Source organism: Panthera tigris, chromosome B1 (genome assembly GCF_018350195.1).
Source record: "Panthera tigris isolate Pti1 chromosome B1, P.tigris_Pti1_mat1.1, whole genome shotgun sequence".
Taxonomy (NCBI): Eukaryota; Metazoa; Chordata; class Mammalia; order Carnivora; family Felidae; genus Panthera; species Panthera tigris.
Genome location: NC_056663.1, coordinates 108,040,762 through 108,064,551, shown reverse-complemented (window position 1 = coordinate 108,064,551; position 23,790 = coordinate 108,040,762). Strand labels below are relative to the sequence as shown.

At 34.5% G+C, this 23,790-nt stretch overlaps 1 protein-coding gene across 6 annotated transcripts in view; it reads right to left on the bottom strand.

Moving 5' to 3' along the window:
• The window catches only part of LOC102948923 (bifunctional heparan sulfate N-deacetylase/N-sulfotransferase 4), a 375,766-nt gene that overhangs the window by 104,824 nt on the left and 247,152 nt on the right, over positions 1-23,790 (bottom strand). For all 6 annotated transcript variants that reach the window (XM_042984004.1, XM_042984005.1, XM_042984009.1 and 3 more), the window contains one exon: positions 20,046-20,200. In XM_042984004.1, coding sequence (XP_042839938.1) covers positions 20,046-20,200 — 155 coding nt within the window. The remainder of the gene's footprint in view (positions 1-20,045; positions 20,201-23,790) is intronic.

The following is a 23,790-nucleotide window of genomic DNA, read 5'->3' as shown; positions in this document are numbered from 1 at the left end:
GGATGAAAACAAGCACCTGAGAACAGTGAAGGGTGACAGAAATGTGGCATGAGGATATCTCATGAAATGCCAGACTGCATTTCAGTAGCTTTCCCTTCATTGTTGCCTCTGCTACATGGCAAAATTTAGTGCTAGATTTAATTTAGTAACAAGAGAAACAGTACCGGATATTAAGTATTTAGAGCTTTTGACAATGCCCTTCACCTGGAAGAAATGATAACATTAAAGAATCTTAGATGTGTTAAGAGTCAGATAGAAACAAGAATAGTATTATCTCTCCATTATTACATCTTTTCTATAGTTACAATAAGCAGAAACATGCAAAAAGAAGATGCTCAAAATAATTTTGGTGAATAAAATCGACACCATTTCACAATATGTTTCACCTGTAATTTTATCTCCAGTAAATAATATACCTGATTTATCTTGTCATATCTTCTCTCCATTCTAAGAACCTCATGAATTTATACACACTACACATTAGTTATTTTTTAAATTTATTATTATTATTATTATTATTATTAAATATGATTGCCTATGTTCATGGAATAAAGCACTGTTTTAGGTGGGATGGGTAGGGGGTGTGTGTGCGTGGATGTGTCTGCATGTGTGTGTACACAAAGTGGACATGTTGAAGAGGGCAACTTGCCCTTTTTAATGAGGCTAGAATGCCTTTGATTTTCTGATGTTGAACACATTTCCAAACCTTTTAGGTGCTTCCACAACTGTATAGTTGATGGGCTAGAATCGTAATTGAAACACATTACTTTGCAGAAATAGATTTGCATAAACTATTACTTTCGCTGAGCAATAGGATATATTTCTAATATTATTTTTGAGTAAAGCTGAGATTTCTCTTAGGAGTCATTTTTCCCCTTAATGTCAACTTAATGCAGTTATAGAAAAATGCTTTAAACATTTTGTGTGGCATGTGCCATCTCTCAGGTTGTCAATTCCCCCGCCCTCCAAATACAGGGTCTTATTTCATTTTTAAAATCCTTCTGTGACATCCTGTGCCTTCTCTAAGAGTTAAAATATTCATATCTGCAATTTTTTCTAATGTTGGGGAACGTTTACCACCATGTGAAAAGGGTTAAATTTCATCAGACAGAAAGTAAATTTATGTTAATAAATGGTACATATATAGTCAAAAACACCTAAATTATGATTGCTTAAATAAATGCCTATAAAAATATTAAGGTATTATATTATTCTGTAGGTATGTAGATGTTTCAAGTTAGAATCATACCAAAATATTATTTCCATTTTGCTATCATCATGTTACAGTGGCATTATATTTGGAAATCAAAGCATTGATACAGTTCTCATCTCAAAACAATCTGACTTCAAGTATTCTAATTCATCTGTATTATCAATCAGTTTTAACTCTCTCCACTGTTAACATGTTTGGAAACAATTCTCATATTCTCCTATTGCTCAAGTTACTGCAGATACGACTGCAGGGAACTGAGGTGTCAACTATAAAGAGGTAATCACGGTATGATGAAAATGTTCAGCCACTATAGGTAAAGCATGAAAGAAACTATCAAGCTGAAAGAATTTTTCAAATTGAAGAAGGCAAAAAAGAAAAAAAAGAAAAGAAAAATATATGGTAACAAACACTCTTGATGAATTATCCAATTTGAATAAGGAAGACTCAATATAATAGGGAGTTAAGTAAAAAAAAAAATTCTTGAAAATCTTGGCCCTTGAAGATTTAAGAGTCATTTAATCATTAAAAACAAGCATGGTCATTGAAGCAATTTTAATTAAAATCTGTCAGTGAAAGTTCATTGTTCTTATTGACCATTCTAAAAATCTACTCACAAAATTGCTATCTAAAAATTGATTCATAAATAAGCATAAAACCTACTACCAACACTTCTTAAAAAGTTTTGGGCTTCTAGGTTCAGGGTATCCTATATAAATATTCCTTTGGAGGGTCTACAAATTTTAAACAATGGGTCAATTTGAATGTAAGCAAATGTCAAAACATCCAAAGAGGCAAAACGTAATGTAAAGCACTGGGTAGGGAATGGGTTCAAACTTTGTACCAGAAAGACAAAAGTGAAAACAAAAAACAGTGGCTTAAAAAAGAAGAACTTATTATTCTTGAGAAATGGTAAATCTGGAGATAAGCAGTTGGTTCAGAGTTTCAAGAATGCCAGAAGTGTGGTATCTGATTCTCTTGGCCTTTCCTTCATAGTTTTATGATGATGCCTCAATTCCAGTTAATAGGACCAAATAGGCAAAATAAAGGAGCAGAGGCAAAGGGCAGAATGGCAAGCATCAGCTGGATCCAACCTGGTTTCCTGGAGCCTCATATCACTACTTATCGTTATTTCTAAATGCTAGGAATGTGTTAAATGTCTCCTACCTGAAATAAAAGCTGAAAAATCAATCCTTTAGCTAGACATTTTGCTCCACAAGCAAACTTTGGGTTTATTCAATAAGGAAGAATGTAAAAAAAAAAAAAATGTGCACTAAGTGTGCATTTAGAAGTGACGACCAAGGACTAAAGACATCTGTACCCTGAGGTGAGAATGTAGAAGTGAGAATTTCCATGCACCATTGCTAAGTAGCTCACTTTCTAATCTTGTCTACAAAAGACATGCAAGAATAATGATCCAGAAGGTTCTAGAAGAGAAACGAATAAGAATATACTAATTCAGAGCATTGAGACATGATAGGAAAATCTGGAAAATTGGTATTTCAAATGGTAGATAGAGTTCTATGCAAAGGTGATCAGTTACTTGGATTTAGGACCCTGGGGCCCTAAGGCCTAGGGTGTAAAGTTCCCGTAAATTCTGGTCCCACATGAGCTACTCAGTCTCATCTTCTCTTAATTCCCAACTCAAAGTGTCTTCTGACACCAAATCAATTTCTTCTCCCTTTCTTCAACATTTTATGCTCCTTTTGGAGATTCATAAAGGTAAGAATTACCAGAAATGTATTTTATGTTCTACAAATTTCATATTTCTAAAGACACGGGAGGTTGCCAATAATCACTGATGAATAGGTGTGTGTCAATTACGGACTCATGCTATATTATTCATCATTATGATTCCAATTTGAGGGGTACTTCGGTGGCTCAATTGGTTGAGAGTCTGACTCTTGATTTCGTCTCAGGCCATAAGCTTGATTTCAGCTCATGGTTCGGTTTGTGGGCTGGCATTCTGTGTCGTGCTCTGATTCTCAGAGCAGATCCTGCTTGGGATTCTCTGCCTGCCTCTCTCCCTGCCCCTCTTCTACTCATGCCTTAACTTTCTCTTAAAAATAAATAAACACTTTGAAAATTAAAGGAAAATGATTTAATTTTGATATACTTTTCTCTGGATCATTATATATGTGATCCACGGTTTGACAAACTTTTACTCTGAAGAGCTATGTAGTTAATATTTTAGACCTTGCCAGCAACATAATGCTTCTGTCAGACATTTTTGTCTGTTTGTTTGATTTTTACAATGCTTTAAAAATGTAAAGCCAATCCTGAGCACACCAACCATACAAAAATCACTGCAGACCAAATTCCACAGGCAGTAGTTACCAGACACACTGATAGATTGTTGCTGAAGCAATATATATTTTACTAGAAGAGTGGAACATGTTATTTGGGGCATTATCTTGTGGTCTTTTGCATACTGCTCCCTCTGGCTGGGTGCTCCTCTCCTGCCTTCTGTCAGGCAGAATATCTGGTATCTGTCCCCAGCTTGCATATTACATAGCCTTGAAAAAGTCATGTGGTGGTTTTATTGTTATCACCAACCTCTGACTTCGAAAGGAATGATCGTACGTTTCTTGAAGAAATATGGTGAAAATGATGGTAGCCATGATGATGATGATAACAAATATTTTTTGTAATACTTATGTGCCAGACACTTTGCTAAGCATTATACATATATAAACATGTACATAATCATTTAATTCTCATAAAAAACACGAGGTAGGAACAATTATCATCCCCATTTTACACATTTGAAAATAAAAGCACAAGATTTCTAAATTGTTTCCTAAGGTCACTTTAGTAATTGCAAAAGGCGGAATTTGAATCAAGATAGGTCTGAAGCCCAAAGAATGGGCGTAACTAATCCACTGAATAATTAGGCCCACACAGGGCAAACTCACGTCACAAAAGATTTTTATGTGTTTAACCAACTGAGCCACCCAGGCACCCCTGATTTTTATGTGTAAAAATAGCTAAGGTTTTGTTTTCTTCAGAGGAATGTAACTTTTTTTTTGGATTTTGTGCATAGTTTACTGTTCTGTATAATAAAAACAAAACTTAATATTTAGAGGGAATATTTATTTGCCTTAAAGCAAGTAAGTTAAATATTAACATCTACTTTAAGCAGTTATCAGCTTATCTCCTAGGGGGGAATCCTGTTTCAATTGTTTCATGTATCAGCACCAGAAAAGAATTAGAGTTCCTCTAGTTAATCTTCAAAGATTATTTAAATGCATAAAAACTATAAAGCAAAAGGAATGACTTTCAGTGCTTTACATTTACCAAAAATAATGATAAAAGGTATTCAGAACAGATAGATGTGAGCCTTGATAGATTTACATTTAAAGCATTTTGAATGATATAAATAGTTCACTTCTTTCGATTATTGCTGCCCAATATTAAAGTTAATTTTGTAGGTGGCATTTATTCCTTTGAGGTTAAACACGTTCAGAAATAAAATAGCTACTTGACAGAAAAAAAAATACGCTGCAACTAAAATAGGAATTTGGGGGATGAGTGGGTCCGATGTTGCCCTCTGCTAGGAAAATCAAACAGATAAATACGTATTGTAGAGATTTTCCGTCTAAGGGAAATTCTGTCATCTACCTGCCAATACCAGACCAGCAAGTCAAAGACTTACCATGATACAACACATGACAATGAAAGCTATTTTTTCTCTCTAAATCCATTGCTAAGCTGTATGAATATTAATAGATAATGAAATACCAATTCTAATTTTCAGGCAAAAAGTTCATGCTATTCTTCATGTTGTAGGTTTGGTGAAAAAAGGAATTGATGAAAACCTTAGAGATGGTTTGAATAAGCTAGCTAAGAACTTTATTAAACAATATCATTCTACTTATAAAAAGGGTAAAAATCCTATCTTCTGGCCATGGGTAGGTAAAAGAAAACTAAAAATATTTTCACTTATTATGCAATATGCTGATCAATATCCTATTTACACACTTCGATTTTCCATATTCATCCTTAAAGTTTTTATACAATAATGTCTACTCTCAATACAGAAAGAAAGTTCTGTGTTCTTCAACAATTTTTCAACTTTGCAGAGGTTACTTTTACCTGGACTGTGGTTTTTAAAAAGCCACTAGGAAAACAGGGTGCACAAGTTGGTTCATTTTACCTTGGGCCATACTGTCTGGTTCTCCCAGAAGTCATCTGCTTTTGCGTGGGATGGGACATGGTGCATCTGACAGAGCCCTGGATTAGGAACCACAAGGCAGAGTATGGGTTCTCAGTGCTACCATTGACACATGAGCTCAGTTTTCTCATTTGTGATATCAGGGGCCTCAGTGGTCATCTAGTTTGAACACTTCATTTTACTAAAATGGGAATCTGGCTACTATACCCAGATAACATGACAATGGCTAGAAGAGAAAGCTATCAATCTTACAAACCACAAATTAGAAAACTTGAAAAAGTAGATGCAAAAATTTAAAAAAAAATTGTTAAGGACACAGTTTAGGAGCAAATAGTCCACCTACTCTCAGCAAACTCTGAGAGCACAGTAACAGTGGGGGCAATAAAATCATTTGTATTAACAGTGAAAACCTTTGGTCGTTGTGAAAAATGGACATGATTCTTAGTATGCATTTATTAATTTAAAAGCAATAAGTTATGTATTTTAGAAAGTTACTCATTGAAATGGTTAAAATAATACATCACCCAGATGCCAAAGCTTTGCAGTGACAAATGGATAACTCACACATCGTAATACAAATATTCCATGCTGATATAGCATATATTAAAGGTTGAATCTATAAGTGTGCAATTTTGAGTATCTTGAATAAAACACACAAGTAGTAATAGGAAGGTATAAAGAATTATGGTGGACAAAATATTGTCATGGTAAAGGAACATGGAGGTGGATAAGTTGTGTCTGTAAAGCATGTTTCTGAACAATATATGAAAAATTTATGTATATTTAACATAAAAAGAAAAAATAATACTTATCATGATTAAGAGATATTTCCACTGACTATATATATATATATATATATAGAGAGAGAGAGAGACAGAGAGACAGAGAGACAGAGAGAGAAATACTTTTAAACTATTATAAAATGCCATCTGTAAATAAATGTTGTGTATTCAGCAACAAAATGATTTAAGTGCTCATATTAAGTGAGTCTCAAGTTTGCTGGATGATATTCTATAATCTTCCCACTGTGATTTTATTATTTTCTTCCTTCCTAAGATCATTTTACTTATCATAGGTTTCCAATACATGTAATTAAATACATTCAAGATCATACGAATATTGCACTTACTAAACATTTAGCAAATTTTTACTGCTCTGTCTTCCAAGGAAATGCCATTAATATTTGATTCTATTACTTAATGCATTTTCAAACTTAAGAATACTTTTTTTTGCTTATCCTACTTTAGGATTCAAAGTACAGATATAAACAAAAACAAACAAACAAACAGACACAGCAGATTTAAACAAATTATTTCAAAACTGCAATGGATTTTAATTTGAAAACCCAGTCTATAAATTCTAGCACACCAGGGGAAATTACTGGGGACTTTCTAGTATCATCCGTTAAAACATCAGATGTGAAAAAATGTTCACAGTGAAACAAGGGGTCAGATGCAAAGGCCTTGAGAGATATTTAAGGTAGTTTGGAGGACTTTGAGACAAAATGTAACAAGACCCAAATTACATGCTAACAGGATCACAATACCTGTTTTGATGAGAATAGATTCAAGAGGACCAAGAATGGAAATGGACCCCCGTGGGGGGGGGTATTGCTATAAATTAGTCAAGATATAATGTTAGGATTCTGACTTCTGGAATGGTGCAGTGAGGAGCTCTGTGGACTCTCTCCCAGCAAAATAACCATCACTGATAGAAATTATTACAAAAAAAAAAACATTTAAAATCTGTGGAAAATGAACTGAGGATGTACAGCAAATGAAGAAACATTATTCAAGAAAAATCTACCAAGATTGGTAAGAACAGTGAAAATATGTGCCAGTTGAGCCATGACCCACACCTTTCCCCACTTGCTTCAGTTTAGAGTGACAAAATTCTCACCCCAGGAAGGTAGAGACAAGAACACAGGGGTTTCTCTCCCCTTGGATTTCAGTCTAAAGCTGTGATTGTCCCTGGAGGAGCAAGCCATGAGAATTTCTCATGTCCCCTTCTCTGTGCTTAGAAGCTCTACTCTAGGCAAGAACTGCTGAGAGATATGGAGATCTCTTCCTCAAGGGGATCTCACTTGGAGCAGAAACTATACCTCAGATGCCAGAGACCAGTAATACCAAAACCATGATTTGTCCTTGCTCCAACTCAGTTGTAGGCTAGTGGTTCTAAGCTAGGAGAACCAAACTGAGAAAACCAGAGGCTACCATCCCAACCCAGCACCCTGCTCATAAATCTGGGTGTCACGTTGAGAGAGGAAGCCATTGTTCCCACTCTAGCTCTGGAACAGTGGTTGCAAAGACTTTGCCCACAGGGAGATGTAGGTCATAGAAAGAAAGAACTCTTAAATTCTCTCTAAGGGAAGTGACTTTATTTGGGACAGAGTGTGGAAAAGTTCAAGTCAAAGATCACCCTTGAAAACAATGGAGATTTTGATGGCAAGCAATTCAGAGAAGGCTGTTGTTATTTTAATTAAGATTAATAGCAAGCTAATAATAAACCAAATAAGAAGTTTACTAGAGAAAACCAAAGAAAGAGATAGCTAAGAATACTCCTGTGATTGGAAAAAGTCTCATAGACCTATCTATAGACCCTATCTATAGAACTGTGTTCTTTCAAAACACAGAAAAGGAGAGAACATTTTCCAACTAATTCTATGAGGCTAGTATTAGCCTACCACCAAAACCAGACAAAGGTATAATAAAAGAAAAACTACAAACCAATATCTCTATGAATATAGATACAAAATATTCAACAAAGTACTAGCAATTAAATTCAGCAACATATAAAAAGCATTATACACCAAGACCAATGAGATTTATCACAGGGTTTTCCCATCTGATATTTTAATGGTTGGTACTAGAAAGTCGTGGTTTTAGATGTTAAACTAACCTTACAACAGTTAGTGTAATACATCTTACCAATAAAACAAAGGGAAAAGCATAATCAACTGAATAGATCCCCCCAAAATATATGAAAATGCCAATATATTCTCATAATCAAAATACTCAACTGAGCAGGAATTGACAGGAACTTGAACTTGATAATGAATGGGTTTCTATGAAGAGGCTGTAACTAACATCATGGTTAATGGTGAAAGACTGGATGTTTCCTTCCTACGATCAGGAATAAGACAAGGATTTTTGTGCTTGCCACTTCTATCCAGCAATATACAGAGATTCACATCAGGTAAATTGGACAAGAAAATGATATAAAATGTTTCCAGATTGGAAAAGAAGAAGTAAAACTATTTCCATTTACATATGATAAGATCTTATATATAAACTATCCTGAAGAATCCACTAAAATAATTCCAGAACTTGTAAATAAATTCAGCAAATTTGAAGGTTACAAACTCTATATACAAAAATCAATTGTACTTTTATAAATAAAAATAAAGAATGTGCAAGTGAAATTAAGTAACAATTCCACTTATGATAGCATCAAAAAGAATACAATACTTAGTAACATCTTTAACAAAAGAAATGAGGAACATAGACAGTGAAAATTATAAAATATTATTGAAAAAAACTAAGGAAGACCTGAATAAATGGAAAAATAGCCCATATACATAGACCAAAAAACTTATGTTAAGATAGGAGTATTTCCTCAATTTATTTGTGGATCCAATGCTATCCTATCAAAATCTCAGCTAGTCATTGTGCAGAAATTGATAAGCTGCTTCTAAAACTCATATGAAAACTCAAAGGACCCAGAATAGACCAAGCAATTTTTAAAGAGAAAAACAAAGTTGGACGACTCACAATTTTCAATAACAAAACTTATTGGGAAGATATAGGAATCAAGATGGTGAGATCTAGCATAAGGGCAGGCATAGAGATAAATATAATAGAATTGAGAGTATAAATAGACTTCCTTAAATTTAAAGTCAGTTTATTTTTGACAGAAGTACCCAATTTGGTGGGAGAAAGAATGGTCTTTTCAACAAAAAATGTGGGTACAACTGGATACCACATGTGACAGAATGAAGCTGTACTTCTTCCTTGTGCCATACAAAAGAATGGACTCTAAATGCACCGCAGAACTAAATGTAAGTGTTCATGTCATCTAATTCATAGAAGCAAATATAGGAGTACATTTTTATGACCTTGGGTTAGGCAAAACCTTTCTAGGTTTGACACAAAAAGCACAAGAGACCAAAAAAAAAAGATAAATTGGATTTTATAAAAATTTAAAACTTCTATGTTTCAAAAGATACTGTTCAGTAAGTTTAAAGAGAATCCACATATGGAGAAAATATCTGAAAATCATAGAACTGATAAAGTATTTGTATAAAGAATATACAAGATTTCTTGCAAGTAAATAACAAAAGGCCACTAACTCAATTAAGAAGTGGAAAGGGATCTGAATAGACATGAAGATATATGACAGCTGATAGACATATGAAAAGATGCTCAACATCATTAGCCATTAGGGAAATGGAAATCACAACATAATTTGATACTGCCTCATATCCATACCATATATAATAAAAATGACAGATAATAACATGGGTTGACAAGGATGTGGAGTAATTAGAATCCTCATGCATTGTTGGTGGAAATGTAAAGTGGTGCAGACAATTTATTTTATTTTATTTAAAATTTTTTTGTTTTATTTTTGAAAGAGAGAGAGAGAGAGAGAGAGGGAGGGAGAGAGAGAGAGAGAGAGGGAGGGAGAGAGAGAGAGAGAAAGAGTCAGAGACAGAGAGATAGAATCTGAAGCAGGCTCCTGGCTCCAAGCTGTCAGCACAGAGCCTGAGGCAGGGCCTGAACTAACAAACCAATGAGATCATGACCTGAGTCAAAGTCAAATGCTTAACCTCCTGAGTCAACCAGGTGCCCCAAGTGGTACAGACAATTTAAAAACAGTCTGGTGGTTTCTCAATATGCTAAACATAGAGATACCATATGTAACCCAACAATTCTACTCCAGGGTAAATATACAGATAAGTGAAAACACATGTCCACACAAAAACTTGTACATGAATATTTGTAGAGACATTGTAAATAATAGCCAGAAAGTATAAACATGTCTATTGACTGATGAATGTATAAATAAAATATAATATAAACATAGCAATGGAAGATTACTTGGCTATAAAACAGAACAAAGTACTGATACATGCTACAACATATATGAACTGCAAAAGACTAAATTAAATGAAAAAAAAACTAATTATAAAAGACCACACACACATATGATTCTATTTATATAAAATGTTCATAATAAAAAATCTACAGAAATGGGAAGTAAATTAATAATTTCCTAGGTTCAGGGGAATTGAGAGAAAGAGGAAATGACTGTTGAGGGGTACAGACTTTTTGAAGTTATAAAGATGTTTTTTAAAAATTAATCGTGGTGAAGTTTGCATAAATCTGTAAATACACTAAAAATCACTGAGGTTTATATGATATGTTAATGTCAATATCAATAAAGCTGGTAAGAAAGATACAACTGTAACTTAAACTAAGTAGTTAGTAGTAGAGGTGACGAGAATTCAACAGCTCTCTCTATATTTTCAAGTAGAGGCAATGGATTGGATGAAAAAAAAAAGAGTTAGATGAGTAAATATTTTGGTCTTAGGGAGGTGTAACTGGTATTAAGCTTCAAGATAAAGATTCTGAGTTTATGTGTATGGTGTAAGAAAGTGGTCCAGTTTCATTCTTCTGGATGTTGCTGTCTAGTTCTCCTAGCACCATTTGCTAAAGAGACTGTCTTTTTTCCCATTGGATATGCATTTCTGCTTTGTCAAAGATTAGTTGGCCATACATTTGTGGGCCCAATTCTGGGTTCTGTATTCTATTCCATTGGTCTATGTGTCTGAAATGAGACAGGAAAACATCAAAATCCTAGAGGAGAAAACAGTTAACAACCCCTTTGACCTCGGCCGCAGCAATTTCTTACTTGACACGTCTCTGAAAACAAGGGAAATAAAAGCAAAAATGAACTATTGGGACCTCACCAAGATAAAAACCTTCTGCACAGAAAAGGAAACAATCAACAAAACTAAAAGGAAACCAACAGAATGGGAAAAGATATTTGTGAATGACATATCAGATAAAGGGTTAGTATTCAAAATCTATGAAGAACTTACCAAACTCAACATCCGAAAAACAAATAATCCTGTGAAAATGGGTAGAACACATGAATAGACACTTTTCCAAGAAGACATCCAGATGGCTAACAGGCACATGACAAGATGCTCAACACTGCTCATCATCAGGGAAATATAAATCAAAACCACATTGAGATACCACCTCACAGAGTTCAGACTGGCTAAAATTAACAACTCAGGAAATAACAGATGTTGGCAAGGATGTGGAGAAAGAGGAACCCACTTGCACTGTTGGTGGGAATGGGGAATGCAAACTGGTGCAGCCACCCTGGAAGACATTGTGGAGGTTCCTCAAAAATTAAAAATAGAATTACTCTGTGACCCAGGAATAGTAGTACTAGGTATTTATACAAAGGCTACAGGAGTGTTGATGTGTAGGAGCCCACGTACCCCAAAGTTTATAGCAGCACTATCAACAATAGCCAAATTATGGAAAGAGCCTAAATGTCCATCAACTGATGAAAGGATAAAGAAGATGTGGTTTATATATACAATGGAATACTACTCAGCAATGAAAAAGAATGCAAATCTTGCCATTTGCAACGATGTGGATGGAACTGGACAATATTATGCTAAATGAAGTAAGTCAGTCAGAGAATGATCCATATTTTCACTCATATGTAGAATTTTAGAAACTTAATAGAAGACCATTGGAAAAGGAAAGAAAAAATAACTTACAGACAGGGAGGCAAACCATAAGAGATGCTTAAATACAGGAACAAACTCAGGGTTGATGGGGGTGGGGAGTTGGGGGGCTGGAAAAAATGGGTGATGGGCATTGAGGAGGGCACTTGTTGGGATGAGTACTGGGTATTGTATGTAAGTGATAAATCATGGGAATCTACTCCTGAAGCCAAGACTACATTATATGTGAGCTCACCTGACAGTAAATTATTAAAAAAAAAAAAGATTCTGATTTTAATGTTTTAGTTCATATTCAAATATTTTTTAAGTTAATGAACAAATAAGTATGACTTCTATCATACAGGATTCTTTATATTTCCTATTTCTTTTTTTAAAAATTTTTAATGTTTATTTATTTTTGAGAGATAGAGTAAGACAGAGTGTGATTGGGGAGGAGCAGAGAGAGAGAGACAGAATCTGAAGCAGGCTCCAGTCTCTGGCCTGTCAGCACAGAGCCTGATACGGGGCTCAAATCTGTAGGCAGTGAGATCATAACCTGAGGCAAAGTCAGACGCTTAACCGACTGAGCCACCCAGGCGCCCCTATATTTCCTGTTTCTAGTTAGACATGAAGGCGAGCTTCCATAATGACTTCCAATGATTTCTGCCTATTGGTATTCCCTCCCTTGTTGAATCCTCCTCCTTTTGAGTATGTGCTGGCCCTAATGACTATCTTCTAATGAATAGTATATGGTTAAACTGGTGGGATCTCGTTTCTGAGATAAGTTATAAAAGTTCAGGATCCCTCAAAAGCTCACGCAATTGCCAAACAGTTTCAAATTTGTCTATGCTTGGATGTTTTGCCTCTTTATATTTTATTTAAATTCTTCATGCTTACGTAAGTATCTATTCTGCTGAGTCCACAGACTGCCTTATTCATTACTGAACCTTCAAAATACATTATTTGCTCTCTAGTGAACTTTCATTAAGTCAGTATTTGGTCACAATTTTATTTTTGTTTCAATAGTCTTACCTGCTCTAAATTTTCTATCTCTAAAACACCCTATGATCTATAATTACCAGAGGTTTTTTTTTTTTAATAACTTGTATTTGTTGTACAACTTAAGGCTGTATACTGCATAATTTAGTAAAGATACAGGCATACAAGCTATTGAAAGGCACTTCTCTCTCAGTTTTATATCTTGTGCCATGAATTCCAATATTACACTCCTTTTATTTTTTAATTAAAACCTCTACATAAGTGATTTAGTATGCATGCCATCATGATACTTAAAGATTTTCCATCGTTACTCTTTGATGAGTTTGAGCTTTTATGAGAACATTTTAAGTGTCAGCATTTTCCTTATCAGAAATATTGTGTCTTGTTATGAAAAAAGATATACACAGTTCATAAATAAGTGTAGCATTTTAAAAGTAGGATTTAAAAACTTAGACCTTTATTTCAGGAATTCTTAACTTATTTACTCGTAAATACAACACATAACTATTTAACAAAATGACAAGAAAAAGACATAATTATTGAAAAGTTATCCTTGAAGACAAGTGGGGTTTTTTTGTTTGTTTTTGTTTGTTTGTTTGTTTCCTTAAGGATATTTTATAGTCTACAATTATCAGTGAACTGAAAGATCTCACTCATTTGAAAATGTTAATAAGTCTGTCCACAAAACTTAAAACAACAAAACACTATTTCTTAATCTCCCTTTTCCCCACAAATCTATTTTGGAATAAAAATACATAATCTCAGTTTATGCTATAGGCATTCTTTCCCTCTAGGTTTGAAAAAAAGGTGTGGGTCAAGTTAAGAATAATTTTTGGTAACCTTTTCATCAAATACTTTAATGTTAGCCAATGTTTTCCATCTCTTGATGGAAATCTCTTGAGATTTTGTCTGTTGTCATATTTGAAGTGTTGCTTCTATTTAGTGACATGCTCAAGTAACATAATGAAAGCAAAAATGTATGGTTTATTAGAAGAATCAAAAAATATTTTTCCCAAATCAATGCCATACAAGTATATAGTATCTTATAATTAATGTGTCTTAGTTTACTACACTTATCATTCAACCAATGCCCTGTACACATATACACACATTCACAGGGCGTATATGCTCATGTAATAAGCATGTTATATATATACACATACATATGTATATATATATGCACACAATAAACACATTCATACATTGCATATACAAATGCTAATGGATTAAGTATATACATACTCATAGCCCCTTATACATATGCATGTACATTCACACCACATACATAACTTAATGGATTTATAAATAATAATGTTTGAAAATTATCAAAACTGATAAATGAATTTAGTAAAGTCACAGACTATGAATTAAAATTATAAGATTAATATGCAGAAAAATATTGAGTTTCTTTACAATAATAAGGAAGTAGCAGAAAGAGTAATTAAGAAAATAATCCCATTTACACTTGCACTAAAAACAATATAATACCTACTAATAAACCTAACTAAGGAAGTGTAATGTAACACTTGTACTACAAAAACTATAAAACACTGATAAAATAAATTGAAGATGACACATACAAATAGAAAGATAATCTATGCTCATGGATTGGAAGAACCCATATTATTAACATATCCATACTACCCAAAGCAATCAACAGATTTAATGCAATCCTTATCAAAATACCAACAACATTTTTCATAGAACTAGAACAAACAATCCTAAATTCATATGGAACCATTAAAGATCACAACTAGCCAAAGCATTCCTGAGAAAGAAGAACAAAGCTGGAGGTATCACAATCCTACAGATCTAAGATATACTACAAAGCTATGGCTATCACAATCCCACCGATTTAAGATATACTACAATGCAATGGCAATCAAAACAGTATGAAACTGGCACAAAAATAGACACATAGATCAACAGAACAGAATAGAGAGCCCAGAAATAAACCCGCAGTTATATGGTCAATTAATCTACAGAAAAGGAGGCAAGAATATGCAATGGGAAAAAGACTGTCTCTTCAACAAATGGTATTGGGAAAACTGGACAGTTACCTGCAAAAAAAAAATTGAGACTGTACTATTTTCATACACCATACAAAAAATAAATTCAAAATGGATTAAGGACTTAAATGTAAGACCTGACACCATAAGACTCCTAGAAGAAAACATAGGCAGTAATTTCTTTGACATCAGCCATGGAAACATTTCTCTAGATATATCTCCTCAGGCAAAGGAGACAAAAACAAAATTAAAGCTTTGAGACCACACCAAAATAAAAACAAAACAAAACAAAACTTCTGCACAGCAACGGAAATCATCAACAAAATGGCAAGGCAACCTACTGAATGGGAGAAGGTATTTGCAAATGACATATCCAATACAGGATTAATATCCAAAATATGTAAAGAATTTATACAACTCAAAACCAAAAAAACAATCTGATTAAACAATAAGCAGAGTACCTGAATAGGCAGTTTTCCAAAGGATACATTAATGGCCAACAGACACATGAAAATATGTTCAACATCACTAATCATCAGAGAAATATAAATCAAAACCACGACAAGATATCACTTCACAACTGTAGAAATGGCTAGAATCAGAAAGACAAGTAGTAACAAGCATTGGTGAGGATGTGGAGGAAAAAAAAAACAACCTTGTGCACCATTAATGGGAATATAAATTAGTGCAGCAACTGTGGAAAACAGTATGGAGTTTTCTCAAAAAAATAAAAAGAAATACCAAATAATTCAGCAATTCCACTCCTGGATATTTACCCAAGGAACATGAGGACACTAATTCAATATATATATATATATATATGTACCCTTATATTTATTGCAGTTTTATTTACAATAGCCAAGATATGGAAGCAACCCAAGTGTCCATCCATAGATTAATGGAGCATATACACATTGGAATATTACTCAGCCATATAAAAGAATGAGATCTTGCCATCTGCAACAAAAGGGATGGACTAGAGGGTAAAATGCTAAGTGAAATAAGTCAGACAGAGAAGACAAATATCATATTATTTCACTCATGTAGAATTTAAGAAACAGAACAAATGAACAAACTAAAAAACAAAAAGACAAAAAAAGAGAGTCTTAAATACAGAGAACAAACTGGTGGTCGCCAGAGGGGAGGTGAGTGATGGGATGGATGAAATAGATATAGGGAATTAAGAGTACACTTATTGTGATGAGCACTGAATAATGTATAGAGTTGTTGAATCATTATATTGTGCACCTGAGACTAACATAACACTATATGTTAATTATACTTCAATTAAGAAATGTTATTGACCAAAAAAAAAAAAAATCAAGTTTACAGTAATAAAAGCGCTTCTAAAATGATGAAACAGTAAAGAAACAGTGGTGGCAATGTATTTCTCTCTTGAGTTTTAGACATATTACATCAGGAGATGAACCCTATCCATAGAGAATTTGAACAAACACTACAAATAAAACCATTCAGATTGTTTAACCACTTTTGAAACATCACTATAAAACTATTAATATGTCTTTGAATCATTTTTGTAAATGTTGTGAGAACAACTGTGTTTTTGACTGGTAACTCCTCTGCCAGCCAAGGTCGTACCGAGGAATGTCAGGTTGGGATAAAAAAGAGAGATTTACACACTTCTGGTTTTTTTCAGCTTAAATTTGTCATTCAGTTTGAAAATCTCTTTCCATAATTGCTTCAATTGCAGCTAGGTAAGTGTTTCAAGATGTTCATTCCAAATTGTGGACCGACATTGTCAATGATCACAGAATTTTAGAAATGGGATTGATCAGTGGATTATCTGGTCCAGTGCTTTTGGCTGGCAGATGAGCTGATGTAAATTAATTATCTAAAAACTTTGTGGTTTAGAGAATGAAAAAGGGAATCATTATTATTCCAGGGGAGGAAACTGAGGCATGAAGACATTAAATGAGATGCCAACTGTATTAGAACTTGTCACTTGTAGTCAGGACTAAAATATAGCCTGCGAGTATCTCAGGTAGAGCTTTCCTATCCCATCTTAATACTGTTGATGATTTTGAAGTGTCATCTAGATGTGGAAAGATAATAATTTAATAGGAAAGAGATACATTCCCTGGCTCTCTGGAAAACAAACATATTGCCATCTGATGTTTACAGGTAAAGGTGGATTTTGAATGTCACTGCTTGAAGAGTCCTGAGAAGTTTTATTGAGGTGAACTCCAGAAGGAAAAGAATGATGTCATTGCAGGATGTGTGTTTAACAGACTTTATTTTAGTTGTAATATTTTGCCTATGCAACATATAATAAGATTATTTTTTACAAAATGTGTTTATAGACTTCAGTCTAGCATCTAGCCACACTGACTAAACAAATGTAATTGCTCTGAATGAACTCTAAATAGCTTTCAACATTTCATTACAAAGCAATTACATCGAGTCTTTCCCAGTGCTTTTGGCATGGCTTTTTAAAAAAAGAAATTACACAAACAGGTGAAATCGACCATTATGAAATATAACCAACGTGCCTAAAAAAGCAAGCCTTCACAGTGACAGAGAGGTAGGGGGGATTTAAGTCAAATGATAAACAAACAGTTTAATGTTAAGGTAACTGCACAGAGAGAATTCAGCATGCTTACTCAAGGTAAGTTTATTTTTTGAAAAGGGAATATTTACTTAAATTTACAATGTTATGAAGTACTACAAAATTTATTAGACATTCCTTAAAAGTTAAGTGACAATCAACCTCTTGTAAATCCATATTAAAAAAAAATATTTGGCTTTTGTAAAGCAAAACATAACTGCATATTTGTCTGGATTTTGGAAGATCATAATTGTTTAATTAACACCCATTGAGTGTTACTGTGTTGCAGGAACTGCTCTAAGCATCATATATATGTATATATATATATATATATATATATATATATATATATATACATACACACACACATACATATATATACATATATATGCATATCCTCAAATATGTATCAAAGTAATCCTATGAGGTATTTGTTACTATTATCCTTGTTTTTACAGATGGGGAGACTGAGAGATGGGAAACAGAGAGTTTGAATAATTTTTGTTCAAGATCAAGCAGCCACTGATGGAAGGTCAAGGTTAAAACATAGGCACTCTGGTGCCTGAGTCCATGATCTTAATTGTTTTTTGTGCTACCCACTCTTAGTAAGATACTATGTGTAGATTTGACATAGGTCTGGGGATTTTGTGATCGAAAGAACGGTGAGCTGTTAACATAATAACATAACTAGGCATAACTTCGAAAAATATCATAGTACACATTTGGCCTTAGGTCTATGCCTCTTAAAATTTTTTTTTAATGTTTATTTATTTTTGAGAGAGAGAGAAAGAGAGAGACAGAGCATGAGTGGGGGAGGAGCAGAGAGAGAGGGAGACACAGAATCTGAAGCAGGCTCTAGGCTCTGAGCTGTCAGCAAAGAGCTGGATGTGAGGCTTGAATCCATAAGCCATGAGATTATGACCTGAGCTGAAGCTGGACACAAAACCGACTGATTAGGTCTATGCCTGTTAATATGGCTTTTAAAAAATGAAACATCAACGATCACATAGTACATATGAACTATTTATTTTATTTTTTTTAAGTTTATTTTTTATTTATATTGAGAGAGAGATAGAGAGCAAGAGTGGGAGGGGCAGAGAGGGGAAGAAACAGAATCACAAGCAGGCTCCGTGCTGTCAGTGCAGAGCCTGATGCAGGGCTTGAACTCAGGAACTGTGAGTTCATGTCCTGAGCCAAAGTCAAGAGTTGGACACTTAACTGACTGAGCTGCCCAGGGGCCCTGAACTCTTTATTTTAATTGAAAACTGTTCATTTAAAGATAGGTTTTATCTGGGGCCCAGAATCTTGGGGTGATTCACATACCCCTTGTGATGATCTATTCCTTCTGTGTGAAGATGTGAGAACGTGCACCTGAGTATTTTTCTGGGAAAAATATTTCTTTCGTTAGATTGTTAAAGGGATGCATAGTTTACCTAATATTTAGAACAGGGTGGGCAAACTTTTTCAGTAAAGGCAAATATTTTAGGCTTTGTGGGCCATATATTGTCTCTTCTGCAACTGCACAACTCTGCTGCTATAGAGAAAAAGCAGCCGCAGACAATACATAAAAGTAGGAGTATGCAGTGTGCCAGTAACATTTTTATATGTACTTCGAAATCTGAATTTTATGCAATTTCTATGTCACAAAATATTATTGTGCCTTTGATTGTCAATCATTTAAAAACATAAAAGACAATCAACGAAAAACCCACAGAACAAAAATATCTTAGCTTAGGGACAATAAAAAGCAAGCAGCAGGCCAGGTTTGGCTTATGGGCCATCAGATAATTTGTTAGAAATGCAAATTCTCAGGTGTCTTTGAAAATATACTGAATCAGAAACTTCAGGATTGGGCCCAGCACATGCTGCAGTTTGAACCACTGGTTCTTAATCACTGTTGTAATGTTTCACGTCACCCATCCATCCATCCATCCCTTATAATTAATGCTTTGAGAACGTAATTATAATACCAGGAATACAATGGAGAAAGTACTATATTTCTTTTTCATAGATGCAAGAATAATTCTTCCATAAAACAAAAGATAGTAATTTTCTGACAATAACATACTTTTTGAAATACATTTTATATCATATCATGGTCATATATATATATATATATATATATATATATATATACACACACATACCACACACACACACACACACACACACATTCCTGAAACAAAATAACACAAATAAATTTATATCCTTAATACGTGTGATGCACTCTTTGATATCTTCTGTTCTATTTCTGTTGTATTCAACCCAGTAAATTGATTTTATAATCCACTGATAGATCATAACTCAGTTTGAAAAATATTCCAATAAAATGTGCTCACCAGGGCAAATTCCTTGTTGAGAATCATCTGTTCAACTAAAGATGACTCATTATGGAAGAGATGAGGTTGCATATGGCTCCACATGTGAGGAAACCACCAGAACTCATCTACAGACCGAAGCAAAAGGTCATCGCCTTCATCTTCCTCTTCAGTCCCTGTAAAACATAAAGTTAAAAAGGGTTTAAACGCAAATTTCATACTAGCTTGAGGATTATGTTTGTCAGGTTTTTATTCTTCTTATTATTATTGATATGCAAATCCAATTTTGCATTGTTCTCAATAATAATAAAAAGAAATGACCATAGTCTAAATTATATCAGGGGCAATGTGGCTGGGGGTTGTGATGAGTTGGGGTAAGTGTGGTAGCCCTAAGTTCAGATAGGTGTTTAATTTAGAATTTAGGGGTATTTTATCACTGACACTGTTTAGAATTGCTAGTATATGATGACAATAATAAGCAGACTTCATTCGAGACTATTTATTTATTTATTATTTGAGAGAAAGAGCACAAGTGGGGGGAGGGGGTAGAGGAACAGAGAGAGAGAGAGAGAGAGAGGGAGAGAGGGAGAGAGAATCTCAAGAAGGCTCCAAGCTTAGCACAGAGCCCAATGTGGGGCTCGATCCCATGATCCTAGGCTCGTGACCTGAGCTGAAACCAAGAGTTGGGCCCTCAACAGGACTGAGCCACCCAGGCACCCTGAGACAACTTATTTTTGTTTTAAAATGATCAGCTGAGGAGGCTGGGTGGCTCAGATGGTGAAGCATGGGACTAGATTTCAGTTCAGGTCATGAACTCACAGTTCTGAGCCCCGCATGGGCTCTGCACTGAGAACACAGAGCCTGCTAGAGATTCTCCTTCTTTCACTGCCCCTCCCCTGCTCACACTCTCTGTCTCTCTCAAAATAAATAAATAAGCCATAAAAAAAATTATCAGCTGATAATTCTCTTCCTTTTTGTATATACAGGGGAAACCTAATCAGAGATCTTTTTTTTATTCTTAAAAATATTCTTGTATATGCATCTAAAATTGAGCTTAAAATTTAACTGATGAAGTTTGTTAATTTTTTCTGATTACAAAAGCAACATAAGCTTATTGAATAAGTATAACTAGCACAGACTAGTGATATATGATGCCCCAAAACAAAATAAAAACAAAGATCATCACCTAAAACTGGTAGAAACATTTGGTGCTTTTGTTTTAAATCTTTTTCTACTTACTTTAAAAAAAAATCAGCTAACATTGTATAATTACTTTTGTATCCTTACATCTTAACATAAATATTATGAACATACATATTTCCTATTTTGATATTAATATTTCATAAAACATGAACAATGAAGTTATTAACACAATAGAAACTTGACTTGAGAACTTAAAACTGATATAAAGTTCTCATTCTTGGGGCACCTTGGTGGCTCTGTCAGTGTCCAACTTTGGCTCAGGTCATGATCTTGCGGGTCATGAGTTCAAGCCCTGAGTCAGGCTCTGTGCTGACAGTTCAGAGCCTGGAACCTGCCTCAGATTCTGTGTCTCCCTCTCTCTCTCTGCTCCTCCCCTGCTCATGCTCTGTCTCCCTCTCAAAAATAAATAAACATAAAAAAATTTTTAAAAATCTTCTCATCCTCTATTAGGAAAATCTGTTAACAGTGCTCAAGGCATAGTAAAAACCATTTGTCATGCCACAAGTGGAAAAAAAAAGAAATAACAACTTACTTCTACAAGAATTCACTTTGTCACAGCTACCCACAAATATTTTCACTGTATGAAATCATATAGTTTTTGTACAGTTTTACAGTATGCAGTCTAATTTTAAAATGTTTTGAATCAATAATGTAAGAATTGATTCTTGTTTGGTCTCTAGATATTTAACTAAGTGAATTAAAATAACAGATATGGCTTATTGTGTGAGGTGTATTTATTTGGTTTATTTTTCTACAACATAGTATGCTTTACAGACAGCAGCTAAATTTAATATTAAGCAAATAAATATTAAAAAACAAAGGCATTTCTTTTTTTTTATTAAACGGTTTTATTTATTTTTGAGACAGAGAGAGACAGAGCATGAACGGGGGAGGGTCAGAGAGAGAGGGAGACACAGAATCGGAAGCAGGCTCCAGGCTCTGAGCTGTCAGCACAGAGCCAGGGCGGGCGCGAACCCACGGACTGTGAGATCATGACCTGAGCCCAAGTCAGATGCTTAACCGACTGAGCCACCCAGGTGCCCACAAAGGCATTTCTTAAAGGAATCTTCTCCAGACATTGCATTTCTGTGTCTCATAATAAAGATTTCACTGATCATGCAGTAAGTAGCGCCGTGAAATGGTGAAAATATATATTTGGTGTCACTAAGTACAGAAGTAGGGTCCCTGCCTCTGCCATTTACTTGACTATGCCCTCTTGTACAAGTTAACTCCTCTGAGTCTCAGTTTCCTGGTTCAAAATGGGGATTTAATATCTATCTCATTGGGTCTTTGTGAAAAGTCAATGAGATCAATTTATTAAAGCACTAATATCGTGACTTGCAGATAGCAAGCACATTGTAAATATCAGGATATCTCTCTTCTTAAAAGTAATATCTACAAGTTAGACTTGCAGTGTTCTAAATTCATATATTTTTACAAATCCTGAACCCATTGCCTGCCTAGAGTATACATTTCTAAAAGTCAGAGGTTGGATTTCTTTAACTTGCACTATATCATACCACTTCCCAAAGCAGTAAATAGGTGAATAATTTAATTCAGTCCATAATAATACAACGTCAGAGGACGTCAGAGTTTTCGTATGTATGCTGAAGTAGATGTCATGTTTTACATTTTTTTTAGTTTTTATTTTTAATTTTTGTTACATTTATTTATTTTTGAGAAACAGAGTGAGACAAGGAGTGAGCGGGGGAGGGGCAGAGAAAGAAGGAGACACAGAATCCGAAGCAGGCTCCAGGCTCTGAGCAAGCGGTCAGCACAGAGCCTGATGCAGGGCCGGAACCCACAAATCCTGAGATCATGACCTGATCCCAAATCAGACGCTCAACTGACTGAGCCACCCAGGTGCCCCAGTAGATGCCAATTTTCGTGTGTATTTATGTATATGCATTATTTCTGGGATACAGTTCATAATGCATATTTCTTAAAAGTTGTAAGGACCACCAGGATTAGAGTTTGGGCACCGCAGTACTAGAGCAGTTGCTACTAAACAAAGGGTAAAAAATGGAAGTTTTGAATGTGATAAAAGTCTTATGAACAAGGTGAGCAGACAGTATCCTTGATTTTTGTTAACTTTAGCTAAAATTGTTAGTATGAAGGACTTGCCATTCATGGACTCTTGTTAATATAGACAATATCAAACACTGAAATCCAGATGAAGAGAAGTTTATCAATTCCTTATATGGATTTTAAGCAGGAAGTGTTTACACCAAGTGTTTATTATAGCCATAATCCACCCACTGAGGCACAGATTAGAAAGTTACTTTATGTCACATGCGATGAATGAATCAATAGTTCTCCCACTCTTCTGTTGTGCTTTGAATATAGAATGTTTGAGAAATACTTCCATTCACTTTAAACTTCACTGATTGTTACTGAAAGTAGCAGGAAGCACAAAATACATACTTGACCAGGAAGGAGGTCAATCCCTCCATTTAAGGAAAATTTGCAGACTATTGATGTAAACAAATACGTGACTGATAATAAAATCTTACTAATTTTTATACTAGCGATTGTGTCAATTTATAAACATGCTTCACAAAGT